Here is a 21,576-nt window from a genome sequence, read left to right as displayed (position 1 = left end):
TCCCCCACAAAGTAAAAGACTATGGTGAAGAGCCACATTTCCGTGTATTGAACAGGAGAATTACTCAGAGATAAGAATAAAGAACACATTTATTGCCACCCAGGAAACATTAGTGTCTTTCTTCGCCTCCCCTTTCCAGACCACAAAGGTGACTTCAGGGTAAATCTTTCTGAACAACATGAACATGATACATTTCCAATGAGGTTTGGCTCTATTCACCACTGAAGCTGCATGCTAGCTCCACCTTTTAGGAAATGACATATACAAGTTTTTGTATAATGTAAATGAAGCACTATAAATATGGATACTGTTCTGCAATGATAGAAGGTTTTTTCCTTTGCAAAATTGCATTCAACAGATTTTCTTGCTTTTTTCCCAGTGCAAAATGACTCTTCTCTGTTTTGTGACGAAATTACTAAATTTGAATGTGTATTTCATGAAACTTGAAAGGACTTTCTGACAAGCTGAAGGTAAATTATGTACAGGAAGAGTGATACTTAATAAGATGAAATTTCAGCATTGTGGTAATGGTGCAACTCGGGTGACTCATATACTGAAGAAATTAACTAATCACCTCCAAAACCATTGCTTCTCTTAATCAGGTAAGATGGTAACAAGTCCAAAATGAAAGTAAAAATGTTATGAATGTGGGTTTCAGGGAAAAAGTAAAGCCTCATATGAAATGCTAAATAATGATGGTTAACTAGAATAAAGAGATTGAAACGTAAAATGTTTTCACACAGGTTGGGCACTATTTTTCTGCTTGTCCATGGATTCAGTGAAAAACATCATTAAAGTGCAAACAGAAGAATGTATAAATTTGTCAAGCAGTCCCACCACAAAAGGGGATAAGTTTTGAAAAGTCAGAAGTCTTCATACTGACTTTTTGAAATACCATGTTTCAGCTCTTCATTTTGAAATTGCATTTTCCCTGAAGGCTGAGACTCCCAAGAGCTCCATGATTTATTAGCAATTAAGAGAATCCTCAAAACTGGACCTAAATTTGGGGGATGTGAGTTAAGCACAAAATCAGGCTCTCTGCCATCAAGGACTTACTACTGGGCTGAATAAACATGCAAATCAGGACAACTGAGAAAACTTTCAAGCGAGCACTACTCCAAGAAATAAAACTAATGGGTCTTTGCAAGGCAGGGAATGTGCAGAGTGCTGGAGGCCAGGTGGGACAGGCAGAGCTTTGGCTGAGCCCTGAGCAACATCTGAATATGCAGAAGGTCCAGGGGCCATCTTAAGTCCTTTTTTTCAGTATTACTGACTTGCAGATTTGTCCCTTGAATATTTGCATTAAAAATTATAATTACACTCAATATATTTGCTTGCCTTTTTCCAAACTGATCCATCTGTGGTTGTTTTTTTCCTCTTTTTAAGTGTTTAAGACCTTCAGATCCCCCTTTCTCTGTCAGTTGTGACAGGTGTTTAGAATTTCTCTTGCTTTGGTAGCTGCAGATAGAGATGGTTGTATTGGCTTTGTGTGGCAAGGTTTTGGTAGCGGGGGGGGGGGTTACAGGGGTGGCTTCTGTAAGAAGCTGCTGGAAGCTTCCCCTGTGTTTGAGAGAGCCCATACCAGCTGGCTCTAAGACGGACCCGCCGCCGGCCAAGGCCGAGCCAATCAGCAATAGTGGTAACGCCTCTGTGATAACATTTTTAAGAAGGAAAAAAAAAAAGTTGGGACAGAGGGTAAACGGCAGCTGGAGAGAGGAGTGAGAACATGTAAGAGAAACAACCCTGCAGACACCAAGGTCAGTGAAGAAGGAGGGGGAGGAGATGCTCCAGGTGCCGGAGCAGAGATTCCCCTGCAGCCCATGGTGAAGACCATGGTGAGGCAGGCTGTCCCCCTGCAGTCCATGGAGGTCCACGGTGGAGCAGATATCCGCCTGCAGCCCGTGAAGGACCCCACACCGGAGCAGGTGGGTTCCTGAAGGAGGCTGTGACCCCGTGGGAACCCCATGCTGGAGCAGGTTCCTGACAGGACCTGTGGATCTGTGGAGAGAGGAGCCCACGCTGGAGCAGGTTTGCTGGCAGGACTTGTGACCCCGTGGGGGACCCACGCTGGAGCAGTCTGTGCCTGAAGGACTGCACACCGTGGAAAGGACCCATGCTGGAGCAGTTCGTGAAGAACTGCAGCCCGTGCGAAGGACCCATGTTGGAGAAGTTTGTGGAGGACTGTCTCCCGTGGGTGGGACCCCACGCTGGAGCAGGGGAAGAGTGTGATGAGTCCTCCCCCTGAGGATGAAGCAGCAGAAAATAACGTGTGATGAACTGACCGTAAACCCCATCCCCGTCCCCCTGTGCCGCTGGGGGGTAAGGTAGAGAATCCAGGAGTGAAGTTGTGCCCGGGAAGAAGGGAGGGGTGGAGGGAAGGTGTTCTGAGATTTGGTTTTATTTCTCATTACCCTACTCCGGCTGATTTGTAATAAATTGAGTTAATTTTCCCCAAACTGAGTCTGTTTTGCCTGTGACGGTAATTGGTGAGTGATCTCTCCTGTCCTTATCTCGACCCACAAGCTCTTTGTTATATTTTCTCTCCCCTGTCCAGCTGAGAAGGAGGGGGAGTGATAGAACGGCTTTGATGGGCACCTGGCGTCCAGCCAGGGTTAACCCATCACAATGGTAAATAAAGCAGTACTTAAAACTATGACTATCCTGTTAAACACCAGCTAAACACTGCTCTCTTCTTATGGTCCTTTGCCTTAAATTTGCATGTCACTGTTAGTTGAGCCCTGTACATCTTGGACAACCTAAAAATAAATAGATGCACAGAAAATATACTAAAAAAAAGATGTTTAATTTACCTGCAGTTCTCCTTCCATTATACTGAGGAGTTTTATCAAGTCCTCTTTAGAAAGCTCTATGGACTTCTTGTTCTTTCGTTCGGTAGGTCCAGGTGATTTTGAGTGCCGTTTGACAGTTGCTGAAACCATGACCTCATCTTCCTTCTGATGAGGTTTGTTCTTTTTCTTGGCATCCTCCTGAAGTTTTTCATTCTCTGCATGGCTGATGACAGGCTTGGAACTGGAGAAGTGCCCGTTAGACGAGCTTTCTCCACCTTGGTTTCGGGATCTCATCCCTACCTAGAAAGAAACAAACATAAAGATGCATTTATAAACAAAATTACTTAGAAAAAGCTGCAGTGGAAATACTGCCTTTTGGAAGAACAACAAACTTCTAAAAAATGAAAAATACTGTCATGTTCAAGAGACGGCGGTAGAAGGCTCAACCATTTCAACAACTCTGTGTGTGGCAGGCAGTGAATCCAGGGCATTAAGTATAAATTTAACAGAGTCCTAAAGTAAGGGTAACCATCTTTTTCAGCATGCCAAGATGCTGATATGAGTTAAAATGTATGGAACTTAAAAGTGATACAGGAAAATGATAAAGAACATTTTCCAGTGTTCCCTTTCCTTCAGTCAACATTTTGATCATTCGCAATTCATCAAAACAAAGTAGGTTGTTAAGTAGATCTTATTTTAACATGAAGTTTACTTGAGAGACGGGAATGCAATTAAATTTTAGAAAAGCATATTTCTTGAATATAAATTCTCTATGAGAGTAGAGTGACAATGCATGACAAACAAAGGTCACTCTATACTTTTTCCAGAGTGAAGCAATGGTTTTATTCCAGGTAACCAAGAAAAATTGAGAACGAAGACTAAATCAAGTGGTAAACTCCATCTTAAACTAAATACTGCATGAGATTTAGACAGTAAGTGCCATAAAGAAAAGTTGAAAAGAAGTTTGAAAAAAAAGCACAGAGGGAGTGAAACCACTAAGAAGTAAATGGGCAAGATCAATGCAGTCCTTCCAGAGGATTCAGGGCTTCTCCAAAATGTCAGGTCATGGTTATTGAATGCTCACATCTCTGCCCTCTTAAGCACCTACACTGCACTCTTAGATGATGTCTATCCTAGGAAATTAAACAGTGACAGCAAATGTTCCTGAGCTCTGGCACTTGACCTACTGTATTACTAAATTTTTAGCACACTCCTTGGCACACTTGAGGTCCAGGCAAGCTACCACTCTGCCAACCAGTTCCTGGGCACAATTCAGGAATTAACCCAGCCCAGGTCCAGATGCAGCCACCCTGTTCTGGAAGAGAAGAGCGTTTAGTAGTACAAGCATGGCTGGATTGTGCCGCTTGACCCTAGGGGCAGAATGGGGGCCCTGGCCCTGTTTAGTTTACAAGTAACACAGCCTTGGTGTCACACAAAACATAGCTGTGAAAATCATCCTTCCTGTGTATTATCTTCCTCAAACAACAGTCTTCTCTGATTCCCTCTGCTGAATGCCATTCAGCAATATCAGATTAAACCACCGGCTCTTATCTTCAAACCTTTTCACAGTTCTTCTCTTTCTTACCCATCAGCCCTTTTCAAGTTGTCATCCACACAACACATTCAAATAAAATTAGCTTAATCTGCCTGTCTGTTCTCTTCTCCTATGAACATCTCTCTCCTTTCTTCGCCCTTGACCCTGCAAATTGGCCAGGGAGGCTGCTAGCCCTTAAAATCCCACTTACCCTGTAAGGTCTTGCCCTGTGTCACTAACAATGGCACAGAAGACATCAGTGTGTATTTCATTACTTACCATTATTAAACAGAAGTGCATAGGATACTCAGACGTGTTTATATATGGACCAATATTGCTATCCTGTCACCTTGCTATTCTGTCACCTTCCTATGTTATGTTGAAGTAGGTTTTTGTAATTATTTTCAGTGTTTAACTGTCGAAGAACTTGATTGTTATTTGTAATCAAGGTATTTGTCATACACAATACAAAGGCAGCAGTGAATTTAGTCTTGGTTCACGGCCAAACTCAGATGTAAAAAGTAAGTTGGTGTCCTAAAAGTTGGATATTCTTCATCCTACTTGAAATTGCTTGTATAACAGACAAGGGAAACCATCAGGAGTTTATGTTGCCTTACTCCAATTTACTTTTGTATATGGTCATATTTTCTGGTACCTTGATTTTTTACTTAAATCCGGTTTACCCAAGAGAGTCTAAGAATACTAGAAAGCAAGATCTGCACAGAGAAATATCTAGCTTTAGATCAGCTACAATTTGAACAGACAGACTGAAGAAAGCTGAAGAAGGGTCTATATGTCTGAAGCTTGCCTAGTTTCTATCTATAGGTCTAATGAATAATATTCCACTGCTTCCAAATCTTTTCCCTCACTTAAATTCATCTCTGGATTTAGTTTGCAGCTTGTTCATTAGTCAAGCAGATGCTTCTCAACATCACTAACATCACTTTTCTGATAAGGATCTCAGAGCAGCAATTCACTAGCAATGGGGCAAAACCTAAAATACATTGACTAATCAGCTTGGCTAATGTTATGCTGGGCCTGCTACGGCTTGCTACTTACTTGACTCGGGCCAGTGTTATAAATCTCTTGCTCACATTAGCCTTGCATTTTGGTAGTTTCACACTCAGCAGGAAGATTGTCTTTTTATTATCATTGGTTACTCATGTCTTAACTTCATTAATTCAGTGGAATTCATCCAGCAGCATAAATGGGGAGAAAATTAGACCCAATGTTTTCGAGCGAGAGAGTTTCATGATGAGATTCCTTGCATTGTAGGTCTGCTCCTTTCCAAACAATATGTGATACAGGTATACAATGGACTTTAACTTCCTGAATGCTTATGCAGTGTGTTTTTCATCAAACAGTTTGGATTAAACACATGAATTACGCTTCCTAAAAACAGATCTCCATTATAAGCATGAACAATACCTGAGAACCTCAGGAAATCTTTTAGGTCTCAGGTTTGTAATGGAAAAATAAACATTGTACTATGTTTCCTCTCAGATAGGGCTTTTCAATTTGTTTAACTTTAATGGGTTTTAAAGTTTCCAGCCATGCTTCCTCTCAGGAGAGAGCACTCGGGATTCAATCTGCCTCTATTTTCTAAGTGTTTCCTTCTGAGTCCCTGTGGGTCACAGCCTCCAGCCACTTTCATCTCTAAACCAAACCTATTTTTCATGGCTTACAGTGAATGTCTTCATGGCTCTAGAACATCCTACATGTTTTAAGAATAAATATTGCAAGCCTGTCTTACATATGTTTTCCAGTGGAAAACAGATTATTACATTACAGTGTATTCTGCTTAGTAACATGCTGCATTAGCGATTTCTCTATAGTAAGATGACTCAACTGTTAGACCTGAAGGTGCATAATTAATTTTAAGTTTAACTCATGACTAGTTGAGACACATCATCCACCTCAAGCATTGCATAATCAACCAGATGCACTTAGCTGGATATGTTAGACTTCATGAAAGGTGGTGTGTCACCCTGTCACATCATAACTCAAGACAGTCACTTTGATCCATCTGTCCCTGTGGGAGCTGAGATAACAATTCATGAAGCCATGTAAGGGCTGAGTGGTTGACTATATGTTTATAAGTGTGCTAACAGAGAAATAAGGACTGAATATTTAGAGTGTGCTTTTACTTGATGTAAATAAATGTAGGTCCACAAAGGACAGATGCAAATTTATTTTTTTTAAAATTCATTAATACAGCAGCAGAGCAGCTTAACCAATTGATCTGGAGTTTTTTATCAACTAGCTAATTAGGATATGATTGTCGCTAAAGGAAGTAAAACTTGGCCTTTTTAAAAATTTCTTTAACACTTGTAGATTTATTTTGCAGCATGTCTTACATCACAGTAAGTGTGGCAGACAGTCTGTCACTCTCAGGGACATTGCCCCTAACAGCCTTTCTTTGTGTAAAAGCCTGCCAAAATCAGTGTAACGCTAACACCTACTCTGTCTTCAGTTACAATGTTGATACTTTTCCAACATGTTATCCAAATGCAAAGGTGTTGTGTGCTGAAGCCAGAGATGCAGGTGAACTCAAGCTTAAATAGTGACAGAGAGGGCCAAAGTTCTGATATTCACACAGTAATTTCCAAGGAGTTTAAGGGCCAAAATCAGCGACATGATCCAGCTGTTGTGCAGTGCTCTAGGAATACAAAGCAGCTGTAAGGATGACTGAGTTTTAATTAGGGCAGCGTGAAGTAGCCAGAACATACCAGTGATCTTGGCTGAAATATGGTGTGCTGGAAAGGAGTGCTTAGTATTATCATTTTGGACATCCGTCTGTATTTCTGATGGTATCATGATAAAGAAGAAAAATGTCTGACCAGTTGCATGGCATTATTTCGGTATGCAAATACCAAAATCCCCAAACTTTGCCTATCTATTGTTTCACCAGGGTTCTGAAATTGATTCTGGGGACACTGCCAGTCTAACACTGGTAACAAACGTCCTCCTGCTGTCTGCCCTGTTCACATCTCTATGTCTTACAGCATTCCTGACTTGCTGAAGGCATTGTGTTCCCTGAAGAAATAGCTGGTATGATTTATAATGACTTTAGCATCTAATATTTAACTCTACTGGTTTTTTTTTTTCCACCCCTCAACGTATTGCATATTAAACTGGAAATCTTTCCTAACAGTCTTCAGTCAAACAAGAAGTCTTTATATGATCAGTCACCTTGATTTCGACATTCATTGGCTACTCGTTTCAATATGTGCTCACAGCATTGGTACTTGGCATGGGAACTCTTCAGCTTCTCCTCTGTTGCACTCGTTTGTTGAGCTTTAAGCACAAAGGACAAATGCTATGATTATTTACTTGAGTCTGTATTGTTGTTCTGGGCATGGGTCCTCTGGTTTTCACAAGTTAGCAATCCACACAAGATTTTATGAAATAACCTTTATGTTAGTTTTACTGACATCAGGAGGAAATCTGTGAGGAATTTGCTGAGTAGGATGTCAGGAGAGGACAGGCTGCATGGTGTTCCAAACGTTTCCCCCATTGATGGCAATTCGTTCTCCCTATAGCTCTTGAAATGACAGGTTAGATTAGGCTCTGTTACTAGTGCTATTAGAATCAGATAACGCAAGTTCTTTGAACTTAACGTGTAGTACCTCTTGCTAATTGGACATGCTGATTTTGGCTCTGTAGTGCTTTCCTTAAAATAATAATAATAATAATAATAATAATAATAATAATAATAATAATACACACACACACACAAAAAGTTGATTTACAGCCATGACATGGTTGTTGCCTTTGGCTATAAATTTGTAGTCTGGAGTTCAGTTGCAGATCTAACTGATTAAGATATCACATGAAAGTGCTGGGTTTCTGACAGGCTAACAATGTGTTGCAGGGTCGGTGCAATTGGGTTATTAGTGAGCCAAAACTGGAATTGTTTCTCAGCTGTGGCTTTGGGAACTGTATTTTTCAAAGGCACCGCTGCGCAGGCATTTGGAGTGGAGCAAAGCGCTGTGCAGAAGCGCTTGATACACAGGGGAGATGATTGCTGAGAACTCAGGAACTGAGCAAGCCAAATCTCTGCCCAGTGATTACCAATCAATGTATAGCACCAGGAGTGAAAAATAATATAAATATACTCAAAATGGAGACAAAATCATGTAAAACCTCCATCAGACCTGAAACACCCCATAAATGAGGAGGAGAGCTGGAAAATTTTTAAAACAGTATCAGTCTGTATCTGCAAGTAGTAGATACCAAGAAAAAAACACCGAACAAAAATACAAAAAAAGAAGACACCTTCTCAGATGTCAGGAAGAGAGGAAGATAGGGACACCAAATTGACCTTGTTGGCTTAGAAGTCCTCAGCAAGAACCACCCCAGATGGGGATGGATGGCTTTAGCCCCAAGGGATCTGGATAGCCAGAACTAAGGCTACATGGCCTCAGTGGTGTGGTTTTCCCAGGACAAACATGTAGACATGCAGCTGGTCACACCACTTCAGAGACTGATTAAAATGATTAGGTTTATTATTATCAATTATTCCAGGCTGGTTTCCTGGACTCTGCAAATGTTTGTTATTATTATTTTGTCTGACTTGAAGAAATAAAAAGGAATCATGCTACCAAGAGGTTGTCAGAGGACCAGGTAGGAACTGATGGCTGCATTGTGCAGAGGTGCATGCTGAGCAATGCTGCCCAGTTGGACTTGGGTGCTGCATGAAGCAGACATGTGTCAGACTCCGGTCTGTGTGATAGCTGAACAACACTGTGCCAAAGGAACGCAGACCTCATTCTTCATTTTGCTTTTGTAGATGACTCCAGTGTTTGTTTCAGTCATGGTGGTCAGAGGAGAATGCTAAACCAAATGACTAATAAGGTGAAGAATGGAAAAAATATCTACCCGTAGCAATTCTGGAGTTTCCTGTATTTCTAAACATTGATGCCTAGAGCACTAATCCATTCTGCTCTCTAACCCTCCCCCAATCTCTTGCCCTTATATGCATCATGACTTATCTGCAAGAGCAAACAAGAAAAGGTCTTTGTTCCTTCTGACAGTATTATATGTTACCCGTGTGCTTTTGTGAGAGCATGTGTAAACTGCTCACCCTTGTTGTTGGAGTATTGGCACTTTATGGATACTTTATGGATCAGGACAATTCTCTACTCCATAAACAGCTTGAATAACCAAGCCACAGGGCTGTAATTCTTATATGGACTAGGAGAGGACTTGTGGCTAGTCTAGCTACATAACACCACTACTGCCTTCATCCTTTCACCTGGTCTGCTTGCAGTGCTGGAAAAGCATTTGTCATACAGGCCTTAGGAGGAGCAACGCCCAAGCACACGTGCTGAGCCCCATGCACTGAAGAAGAAATGTTCGTGTCATCCTGTTGACGCTGCCTCCATAGCAGGGTTTGCACCATCTGCATTGGAAGTACTGCTCTGTGGGCTCCCTCCCACCCCGTAAGCCCTTTGCCAGATGCAGCAGATTGGGCTGGTCCCTGGGCTGCACCCACTGCCTGCGCTCGAGTGAGGGGGAGAGGGCATGGCATTGCTCAGAGGAGCCCGTGCAGGAAGGAGATAGTGCCCCATGGCAGACAGATGTCATGGTGTCTCCCTCATTTTGTCATACCATACATGGAGTCTCATCCGTGGAAGAAACTTGAGTCTTTTTAATTATGAGAAAGAAGAATTTGTCCCCGTTAAGAGTATCTGACAAAAATGCAGTGACTGTTTTAGATGTAGGACACAGATAATTTTCTTTTATCAAGTCACTGCTATCTCTTTATTACCTAATGTATTTTGGTGAATAGAACTTTTGTTTTTATGCTGCTTGCAAATAGTGTAGAAAAGTAGCAACGTTATAGCAGACACACTTGTTGAGGTACGGCACGAGAATCAGCAAAACCTTTTTGCTTTATCAAAGATTTATTTTATAGCTCCTGAAATTGATTCTTATAACAGTGGAGCATAGTAGCACATGGATTATATTCACCAAGCATTATCTCAACAATAGTTCCTTTGCTTGAAAAAAGAAATGGGAGGAATAAGCATAAATGTATTCTCAAGAAGAAAAGAAAAAATTTCTGAAAATTCCATATCAAGGTGCCATTCTGAATAGGTATAATCTGCATGAAAGCAGAAAAGGACTTCATAAAACTAAGAGGAAAGCCAGTCATCACTAAGGCAGATTTATACCCCTTTAACACCATTTTCTTAATTCCAAGATAAACTCTTCTCAAGCTAAATTATGGCACAGATTTACAAAGAACAGAGTTTATGCTGGTATAATTCCATTAATTTTGTCATTTTCAGGAAAACTTGTGGTTTCAGCTGGAATACTTTTACTTGAGTAATGCATGCTGACCAACCAAGGAGTAACATAGACTTGTTTCACAAAGATTCATGTTTCCCAGGCTTCATCTGGAAAAACATCTTGGATGCATGAGGCATGAGGAATGATAAGCTATTAGATCATCATTCAGTCAAAAAAATAAACTTTTATATATCACTCTACCGATGTTTTGATTACTCTGCTTCCCAGCTGCCAGAAAGTACAAACGGGAGTCATAGAGAAGAGACAGCTCAAGTAGCTGACACCACTAGACAAATATGCCACTAGGTCTGACGAGGGTTTAGATATTTATTCTCCAGAGTGGCTATGTGGCTGAAAGGGACTGGCCAGGAGCAAGGTAGGTGGCAACAGTGCTAACTGCCTGCGGTGCAGCCTTTCTAGCACGTTTCAGCTGAGCTGGGAGACATGGGAGTATGTTGGTTCCTACTCATCCCTCTTCCCAGCCTGTTTCCAGCCCACTGGAGAGTCCTGTGCCCAGGACTACTCCTGATTTGAAGGAAAAGCATGGATCCCTGGAGGAAAGAAATGCCCCTGCTTCCTGGGGCCGTGTACTTTACACCCAGCTGATGGAACATGTCTTGAGACGCAGCTACCCCTTGAGGGCTGGATGAGCACTGTGCCCTATCATGATTCTTCACATATTGTTTTACAGCTTTCTGCCCTTTTGAGTTATGCCATTTCAACTGAAAATCAAACTGTGAACTTCACATGAAGATAAAGCTAGCACTGTCACCATTAGTTTCAGTTCAAACCCACTAAACATTTGTTTTATCACCTGACAGCCAGAACGTGCCTGGAAAATGATGAGAGGTGATGCAGATTAGCTGGCCTACCAAAGATTTTTTGCTCCTGCAGATAAGTCATCTTTGGTGTTAGGTAAGCATTAGTCATTTCTTTTTGTTGACAGCATAGAACCAAGCTGATAACCTGCAGAATCAAATATACTGTGGACTTAGGAACCACGCTGTACCTCTTCTAAGTAGTTGCTAAAGACCACTGCTCCTATAACAATGCGTTTTCTCCTTCCAAGATGGCAGGAAACTGCTGAAAGCAGAATAGACAGGAGCAGGCTGATAATCATCACAGCTCTTGCCTCTGAGTCCCTTGTCCCTGTCATTACAATGACCAACCAAAATACCTAAAACTGATATATCACTGAGGGAAAGCAGCATGGAAAGTAAAGTCATTCTGTCATCCTTGCAATCCTACTTTAACCTAGGAATGAACCACAGGGCAAACAGGGAATGCAATCAGGAAATGAGGAAACTAACTCTTACTAGCTTTCTACAAAATCTATTTCAACTTTTCACCTTAAAATTATTTTTTATTTCAAAATTGACTTGGATTTTAACAAGTGTGAGACAAGACAAAAGGATAAATGTCCCAAAAGCAAACTTCAAGCTTTGGGTCGAGGGAAGTATTTTGCTGTCTCTTGCTGACCAGACGTGAATCGTGAATCCCGTATTCTTTTCGGTAGCCATGATTTGCACAGCTCCGATTTTGCTGAAACCAGTAAACAACTATAGCTACATTTTACATTTGACTAATTTATCCTTCTTTTGGTTTCTAAAAATAACAAAAATAACAAAAAATACTCACGATGTAAATACCCTTACATATTTTACAGCAAAGGGAAAACAAATTATACAGAGAACCTGTATCTTCTACAAATATTGTCTCCAAGAGACAACAGTGTAAAAACACATCTGCAGCATCTCAAATTTCAGCTGTCAACTAAGGCGGGGAACAAGTTCCAAATCTCTCTCAGTGACTCCTTTGTAGGAAGTTTCAGTTGTTGATAGACACAGAGTACCAGCTTGCACATGAATGCCTGGTCGTTTGGTGAGAGGTGAATTTAACCCCCTCCGTTAGACTGGGCTGCCTTCCACCTCCCAAAAGGTTCCTCCTCTGTGAAGTTTAACTGGTTTCAAAACAAGGAGTTAAAAATAGTCTCTGATACTAAACCTGCCATTGAGTTTCACTATCAATTTTGGTGGGTTTACAGTAATTTTTCCAATTGGGGAAAAAAAAAAAAAAGAATTCTCTGGCTACATGTATACTGGAGATTAACCATGTCCAGGACTGCTCTCTGACTGTGAGGCCAGCTGTCCTGGAAAATCCTTCAGGCTCTTAAGCCCTCTTAGCATCCATAACATGCTGGCTGCATCAACACTGCCCACTGGGAATTGCTCCTAGCCCATGCTGACTCCCAAAACACGCTCTCAAATGGTTCAGGAGGGTGTTAAGTGGCCTGGCCAAAAGTGTGCCGGGGACCACTCCAACAGTTTAATAAGACTACAGACATTCACCTTCTAGTATCTGTGCTCATGCCCTGGCACTGTTTAGTTTACAGCCTTTCCTTTCCACAGCCTGCTCCTTTACAAACAAAGGAAATGGAAAACTAATCAGCCGTGCAAAGGGAAAGCACAATTCACCATAAATACACAGTCTGCAGAGAGAAAATAAGCGGAGGGTGGTGGGAAAACAGAAAAGAATCTGTATTTTTTCAAGTAAGTTAAGTCAAGGCATGCAGAAGTATATTAGTTATTCTAGAGGCATATTTTTAAGTGGCTACTGAAGGATGGTCTGGAGATAGAGCAGTTAGTTAGTTCAGCAGGGGTCAGGAAGACACAGGGCAGCTGAAGCAGAGAGCGAGGTTGCACAACATCCCCACTACACACCAGGCTTCTCCTGGCTTTTGCTGGGCTTGGTGGCACAAACTTTGAGCTCCTCTGCTTCATGTCACTGATAAGAGGACTAGCACTGTGAGGCTCCAGAGTGGCCCTTGCATTATTCAAAGCCCTGGCCTTCACTTGTCATTACTATTTGTAAAGAGGTAAAAGGAAAGGAGAGTCTTACTTCATTCCTGGCAGTGCCAGCCCAGTGACTGTCATTATTTCCCAGTAATCCTGCAAGCTTTCCACTGACTTCAGAACTTGTGGCAAAGAAAGTAAAGAAGTAAATGTCAGCCTGATTTAAATAATACCAATGCCTCACACTGACAGGAAGCAGCACAAAAACCTGCAGATACCTGGGCATTGAAAACCGTCTCATCCATTATAGTAGCTTTCATTTATAGAAACCATATTTCTGTGCCTCTTCTAATGTCTTGGTTTCAAAATCCCTAAACAATTTCTTCGCTTGAAAAGAGTGAAGTTAAAGAGTTATCCTGCATCTACAGGTTGAGCTGGTTTTGATCTTTTTTTGAACAGCCTGTCAATGTTAATCTACTCAAATCTTCACCTGGCTTTTTAGTTCAGAGCAGAATGTGACACTAAGCTGAAAACACAGCACAGGTACTTTGAGTAGGGAAGGAAGAGAGGAGGAAGAAGCAAATACATATCTCTGCATGGGCTTGGTCTCACATTAACATAACTAAAATTACCTGCTGCCCAATCCAAGTTGCTTTAATGTCTGTGACTTCTTAAAATCCAATTTCAACAGGGATCTAAGTGAATTGTGTTTGTCTTGTTGCAACTAGCCAAACACCCTACCTTACTTAACTTTTTAGAAAAGGTTGAATTTTCCTTTTTTCCACTAGGATAGAGTAAAATATTCTTAGCTGCTTTTCTTAGAAAGTAATTTCAATTCAGAGCCATGGAAAGATATTAAAAAGAGCTCCTACAAATGGAGTGGGTGTTTTACAAGCCTACATGAAGATAAAATCATCTGCACTGGCACAAATTCACAATGTTCAGCTTTAAGTATCTATCTCACTTGTGTGACTGAGCTAGGAGTTTAGGTTTCATCCATCATCTGCAGTTTCTTTGAAATGGAGCCCAAGCTCTCTGAGGCTATGTTAAGACTTCAAGCCTATCCTTGTCCTCAGTCATGCAGCTCCAGTGACCACTGCTGAAGCCTGCCATGGCTCCTGTCTATCAGGGAAAGCATCCCCTGATTTTCTTTCCATGGAAAAAGGTGCTGGGCAGAGGGCAGTGTTGCTCTAGCCTCCCTGTGAGAGGACATGGCTGGAGGACACTGCTGCATCCTGCCCCTGGGATGTGCTGGGAGGTCTCGGTTTTGCCCCTCTGAGCCACCACTGACCTCTCTAAAGAGGTTGTGCCCCTAATTTGGGCACATCAGTAAGCTGACTGATAAACTGGCACTGGATCCATAAATGCATCATTACAAAGGCCAATTTTGCTGTTGGGTGAGGAGGCAATAGCAGGTGTTTGCACCTTGTTATCAGCATCTGACACAGTGCCACACTTGGTGGCAAATGTTAGGACACGACAGAGGCGGTGGGACTGCATCCACCCCTCACAATCCCTGCTATAACCAACCCTGCCAACTTTGTGTTAACGAAGTCGCAAACTCAAGTGGCTAGGGCTGTTGGGATGGATTTTCTACAAGGCATCAGTACACAGACTGCTGCCGCAGGGACGCTTCTGGCTGAGAGGAGCAGAGAACCCTGTATTTCTAAAAAGTACTGAAAAGAGTCAAAAGCTCACCCTTACTGAGCTACCTAACTGGGAAATGAACTCATTTGACTCTCCAGCCACAACTCCTTGTGCTGAACTCTCCCTTTGGGAGAAAAAGTGGAGCAAATTTGGCCTTTATTGCCCAAACCAAGTAATTTAAGAAACAGCAATAAACAATGGATCTATGTTAGCTTTCTTTTAGTTAGAGCAGGTGAAACTAGAAACTCATTTTGAATAATTAAGGTAAATTTGAAAAAAAACAACCATAAAATTTTCAAGTTCCTATTTCCTATCTGGAGGTGGATGACAGAAAAGCAATGTGGGTGTCAGTGTTGCTGAAGGGAATTGGTGGGTGGCTCTAAATATTAAGGCATCACTAGGTCTCTCAATACAAATTTAAAAGTCTGATTTGACTTTTCACAATAATGCCAAAAAGTTTGGTCATCATCCAAAAAAAAAAGAGGGGAGGCATATACAGATGGTATACAATTGGTAAATCAGATAAGAAAGCAGCATATCAATAGAGAAATGACTGTTTCTTTTTATTTAGTGAAAAACTGTCTGACCCAGCAGTTATGTAATGTCTCAGCATTACTTATTTATTTACTTAAATATTTTTCAGCTGCCTTCAAGGAAGTTTAGGTGACTGAGAAATTACTTTGGGTTGCTTCTCCTGTGCATGTGTGGTGGACCCATGGCCTTGGCAAGGACCTGCTACGGTCACTGTTGGCAGCTCCGTCACATCTTGGGGCTGCGGGAGCAAGCTGGACCCTGTGCTGCCCAGGCAGCTGCTTTCTTAGGTGTGAATGCTAGTTATGGTCAAAAGCTTAATCTTTCCTCCTGCCTCTGAATAGCTCAAAATGGTATTGTTATTGCTTTTTAGCTTCTCACCTGTGGTTTGGGAAAAGGAAGATTAACCAGTTTTCCTCCTGTGAGGATGTAAATTCACCTCTTGTCTTATTGAGGTGCTATGTTTAGTTATCTTAAGAAACAAGATGTAACAGAAAGTATTCTCACATGCTCATTTCACATTTCACCTACTGTTTTACTCCCAGTGAGAATAAACCTCACTCGGGTTTCTATCCCCAGTGACAATGTCTAAGTGAGCTTTGAGTACCACCTCTTTACTCTTAATATTCCCTGCATAGGCCACAGATAAGAGCTCTTCCTTATCCACATGCACACTGCAGGAATTTCAGAGGTGAAAGAGTTTTTTTCAGATCTGCCCAGCTGAAAGTTAAAGGGCAGCTCTCCAGAGCACCCAGTAGCTGACTGGTAAGCACAGCTGTCCAGAAAAAGTAGGCTCAGACTAACCAGCTGAGTCTCCGCTGTATATATACTGAGAATACTTCACAAAGCTTTCAGAAAAGTCACGAAAAAGTCCTCAAGTTGAATAAATATTTCCTTACTGAATTATTAAGAGTATTTTATATCTTTAAACCTGAAAGACTCTGCTAAACTAAATGTAATTTGAGGAATACATACATTTGTTTATTATAATATTTATCAGCTAGGAAACCAAGTTAAATTCATCAGTTCATGTACATTTCTATTCAGTTGCACTTTCAGATTTCCTTTTATAAGCACAATGCTTTAGGATTTGTATATCACTGTCTCAGAGAAATTATTAAACTCAGTCAAAACCCCAAAAAACTATTTGTCTCCATATTAAGTTCTGTAACTCATTTAATCAAAGTTAATTCCAAAATCTGATACCCTACTATATCTTTTAAATTCATCCCATACAACATCGTTGACTGCATGCCAAATGAACAACATAAATTTAAAAAAAAAATCAGTCAGCAGTTTGTCAGTCGATTCTTGGACTGCAAAACTGACCTGGTATGAAATGGCCATATTTAGAGAATCTCGGTACAGCTGGGAGTTTGCCATGTGCTTGACCTAAGGTAGCTGTCATGCTTGCAAAAAAATCTTTATTATAATTGTACCTACTGATACAAATGTTATTACTTTTTGGCATCAAGAAAAACCAAAAGCCTGCAAGGAAAAATGCTTGGCAGCACATACCAGCGTGGTAGTGTGGCTCGGCTGTAGCACCGGCCTTCCAGGCACTAGAAATCACCAGGCCATACCCCGCAGAAAGCAGCAAACACCAACTATTTGACAAATCTCGGACTTGAAATAAGCATATGTGTCAAAGACAAAGGATTATAATTAGAGGGACAGGAAAGCCTAGAAAGTAAAAACATTGTCAGAACCCAGCATTTAGCATTATGGCACAGATGACGTGAACTGGTGTGCCAGCAGCAGGCTTAGCTCCCCTGCCCTCTGCTCAGCCAGGGTATGAAGTAATGTTGTGCAAACAATTTCTGCAGGTAGCCAAATACATGACATTATCTCTATTTATGTAAGCAAGAACAAGGCTGGAGAGTTCTGTATAAACCCTTGTCACTGACTGATCTCTTATACCTTGAAGATGCATTTCATAGAATCATCATAGAATGGTTTGGGTTGGAAGGGACCTTAAAGATCATCTCGTTCCAACCCCCCTGCCATGGGCAGGGACACCTTCCACTAGACCAGGTTGCTCAAAGCCCCATCCACCCTGGCCTTGAACACTGCCAGGGATGGGGCAGCCACAGCTTCTCTGGGCAACCTGTTCCAGTGCCTCACCACCCTCACAGTAAAGAATTTCTTCCTTACATCTAATCTAAATCTACCCTCTTCTAGTGTAAAGCCATTACCCCTTGTCCTAGCACTACATGACCTTTAAAAAAGTTCGTCCCTGGCTTTCTTGTAGGCTCCCTTTAGGTACTGGAAAGTTCTAAGTACTGGAAATTTCTAGAAAAGAAAAAAAACAGAATTGTTCTTCCCATTGTATCTTCAAAAAGCTGAAAAGTGCAATTTTATTAGGCCTTCTGAAACCTCAGAGAAACTTTTCCAAATGCCTATAAAGGTGGAGGATTAAATAAATGGTTTGTTGAAGTAAGGAAACAGTTATTGGACTTCATAACACATGCATATTTTTAAATAAAAAAGAAAATACTGTGTGTTTTTTTAAAATCTGGTTTAAAAATTCCATAACTAGAAACACATCATTAGCAGTTTGTACTCACATCAACTTTGTATCAGAGAAAAATAATGTTTTGTTTGTGTAACATTGTTAGGCAAAATAGTAACTATACAAATTTAAGAAAGAAAATAATTTATTTATGCCAAGTTAATGGAAATGAGCATTATGAATGACAATTTAAGGAGGATTATATGATATATTGCAGGTTTCAACCAAGTAAAAATAGAAAAGCTATACAAGCCATAAAAATTGCACAATGTACAACTTTCAGTTCCAGGAAGATTGTGTTTGCAATCCTTGACTACAAATGGAGTTGCTTTCTGACTGTTGAGATAGAACTTCTGGGGCCATAATTAATATAGACAATCCCGAGCTTTCCAAATGAGTCAGACATCTAAAAATATGATATAATATTGGGCTTAAAGTTGTGAAATTTTTATAAAATCAGTTATTGATTGCCTTCCAGTTTTTGAGCTGGGTTCACAATTTCAAAGTATGTTCCAGCACCGTGAACCAGGCATTTTAAAAATGGAAATAAAGATTACTCTATAACCAATGTGATACTAGCAATAGGGCTTTTAAAAGACAGGCAAAATCCCAGATGAATATTGTGAAATACCCATAAAGTCATAAAAGTCAATAGGTGCCTGCTGAAGAGTTCCTCATTATGCTAACTCATTAACTCAGGATGCTTATTATTAACTCATTATGCTAAAAAATTTCAGGGAAAATAATGTACATTCAGGATGTCCTTGGTAATCCTCAACAGTCCCTGAGGGCTTTGACAGCTCTGCAATTCAGATGAGCCTTTGAAAGACAAGAGATGACATAAGTCATTTTGGTCACCTCCTGGAGCTGACATGTGCAGGAAGCTCAAGCGTTGTTTTCCAGCCATGCTATTGCAACGGCATCTCCTGAATGTTATTAATTTAGGAGCACAGCTCTACCTGGAAGCTCCTGCGTGTCAGCTGGAAAAGCCCGTGGTGTGCAGTAATACCTGTGTTGAGGGATGCTTCCAGAGCAGGGGCTTCGCTAGAATCTAGGTCCGGAGGGGAGAGGAGGGAGTCGAGGGTGGAGGTGTCCCTGTGCCATTGCTCTGCTGCTCCCACCTGAGGCTGACTGGGGGTCCCTGCTGCTCCCTAGAGAAAAGATAAGGCTCAGGGGCTGCACACAAGGACAAAGCGAGAAGCAGCATGTTCTGCTTGCTCTGCCTGCCAGCCAGCAGGCCACCTAGAAAACACAGACTTCCAGACTTAAAGTGGCTTGGAAATACTTACATTTTTAATTTAGAGATTCCCATTTACTTCATCCATGTGTCTCCAAAGCCATGACACAGCACAGCAACCTGAAGAATCCAGAATACACTGGGCAATGTGTTTGCAGGTATGATACAGTATACCAACCCAGGTAGTAAAACCTCGCACGCCTGCTGCCTCCTAAGAGCTGGTGCCACAAGTCACAGCTTTCTGCTTTAATTCAGCAATCAGCACCAAGTAACGCCCTCCATCCAAAAAAAAACCAGCTGTTAACAAGGGAAGGAAAAAGCTGGTAGGTAATGTGCTGCGTTCCTCATTGCGTAGCCTACTTTTGCAGAATATGTGCAATGCAATGCAATGCAATGCAATGATGAAATGACAGCAGAGAAGTAACATGTCCAGCTTGGCCCATCTGTTAGTCACATTGCACGCAGTCTGCAGACTTCTAGCTGCTCAGTGAGAATGCATGACTCCCTTGGCTGGCCAAGCTGGACAATCCGCAGCACAGCAAGAGCTGCAGACCAGTTTCTTTCACAGCCCACAAAGCAAACAAAGGAAGGCTGGGAACACGGTGACAACTCCAAATACCATGGAGGTATAGCAGACATGGAGGGAACTGGGACCATTGCTACTGGAAAGCTGGGGATGTTGCAGGGCATAAAGGGAACAGAGCTGTAACACTGGAGGGAGGCAAGGTTTCATGTTGATAAAAGCTCATTCATGCATTTGATTAGTTTGCATATACGAACAGAATTTGAATTCACCTTGTGGATTCCCTGAATTCTGCCCTGACCTTCTCAACTGTGCAGCATGATTATGGTACAAGCAAAGTTTGGTAGGTCAAACCCACTTCAGAGACAGCTAGCATGGAAAGATCAGAGCCAAGGGATCTGAGCAGTGATGTCTCCAGGCAGGCTCAGTGGCAGGACTGGTGGTGCCAAAGAGCTTCTGAGGGCTGTGAGACCATGGAGGTCTTTCCTTTGGCAAAGCATTTGGTCAAGGAGAACATGGTGTTCTGGAAAGCTGTGATCTTTTTAAAGAAAAGAGTAATAATTTTGTTCAGCTGTACAGGCTGTCTGTTATTTAAATCATTTATATAGTTCTCCTAACAACAATGTAGTCATATAGGCACAATACCATTTAAGGAATAAAGCAGGACTACTACTGTGTGTAAGTGAATAGCAGCTAGAACTGTGTATGGCACATTTCCCCATTATTTCTTAATAAACTGTATGTGAATTCTTGCAAAATAGTAAATACCAACCTGGTATTTGTAGAATTTTTTTGTCCTTGCTCTGAATTGAAAGAATGAGATTTATTGGATTATGAACAACAGAAGGATAGATAAAATAATGAAATCTTAACCAGCTGTAATCACAGTTAAATTGGTGCAAACACATTAAGTAAAACTCGGCTTTATAGGAAAAAAAAACAGATTATTTTATTGATAAATACTTTTCTTGAAAATTTGTTTAGGAAACTTCAGTCTTGAACACCTAGTTCTAGGAGAAAATTGAGCAATTATCCATCTATTTATTTATTAATAGTAGAAAGTATTTCCTACAAGTGCAAGAATTCAGGCTATCAGACTGTTACACCCACAAGCTCTGAATCACATCTGGCATGACAGTTTACAAGAAGAGATAATTTGTATGAGGCACATGGGATTTACAGAAATCAATTCTTTGCCCTACAAAAAGTTTGTCCTTCAAAAAAGTCAGTGAGAGTATTCTCATTAATTTGAACAGAGGAAAGATCAAGACTATTGTCTTTAAAAGTTAATATGCAACTATTTAGAGCTAATAAAAGAAAGTGAGCCATATTTTGGCAATGAAGAGCTTTATTTTCAGTGCAACTCACAAAGTATAAGAAACAAAGAATAGTTTTCTGTCAATCAGCTCATACTAATTATGAAGATTACAAAAAGGGTGGATCAAGTTTTAATGGGTCAAATTCTGACCTCATTTGTCTTGACTCTTCTGAGTTTAAAGAAGTTACTCTGGATTTTTGTCAGTCTAAATGAGATTAAAATCTGATGTACTGAATGCAAAAGAAGTGGTGGTGTTCATGATTTGCAGAAACCTTGTTCACAGGAGACATGGTTTAAAAATAGGCCCTTAAGAGTACTTTCCCTCTGCTATATATTGTTTTAAAGTCATCTTACAAGTGTAGTAACTACACCTAAATCTTCCCAAGTGGAAACAGC

The 21,576-nt window shown here is 41.0% G+C and overlaps 1 protein-coding gene across 4 annotated transcripts in view; it reads right to left on the bottom strand.

Moving 5' to 3' along the window:
- The window catches only part of FILIP1 (filamin A interacting protein 1), a 110,466-nt gene that overhangs the window by 62,932 nt on the left and 25,958 nt on the right, over positions 1 to 21,576 (bottom strand). For 3 of the 4 annotated variants that reach the window (XM_052781690.1, XM_052781689.1, XM_052781687.1), the window contains exons 2-3: positions 19,112 to 19,253; positions 2,811 to 3,089 (exon numbers count right to left, since the gene is read on the bottom strand). In XM_052781690.1, the coding sequence (XP_052637650.1) occupies positions 2,811 to 3,083 (273 nt within the window). In that variant the 5' untranslated portion in view covers positions 3,084 to 3,089; positions 19,112 to 19,253. The remainder of the gene's footprint in view (positions 1 to 2,810; positions 3,090 to 19,111; positions 19,254 to 21,576) is intronic. The other variant, XM_052781688.1, reaches the window with a different exon arrangement.

The sequence above is a fragment of the Harpia harpyja genome, chromosome 3, assembly GCF_026419915.1.
Source record: "Harpia harpyja isolate bHarHar1 chromosome 3, bHarHar1 primary haplotype, whole genome shotgun sequence".
Taxonomy (NCBI): Eukaryota; Metazoa; Chordata; class Aves; order Accipitriformes; family Accipitridae; genus Harpia; species Harpia harpyja.
Note: the sequence above shows the minus strand (reverse complement) of the source record. Positions and strands in the feature narration are given on the sequence as shown.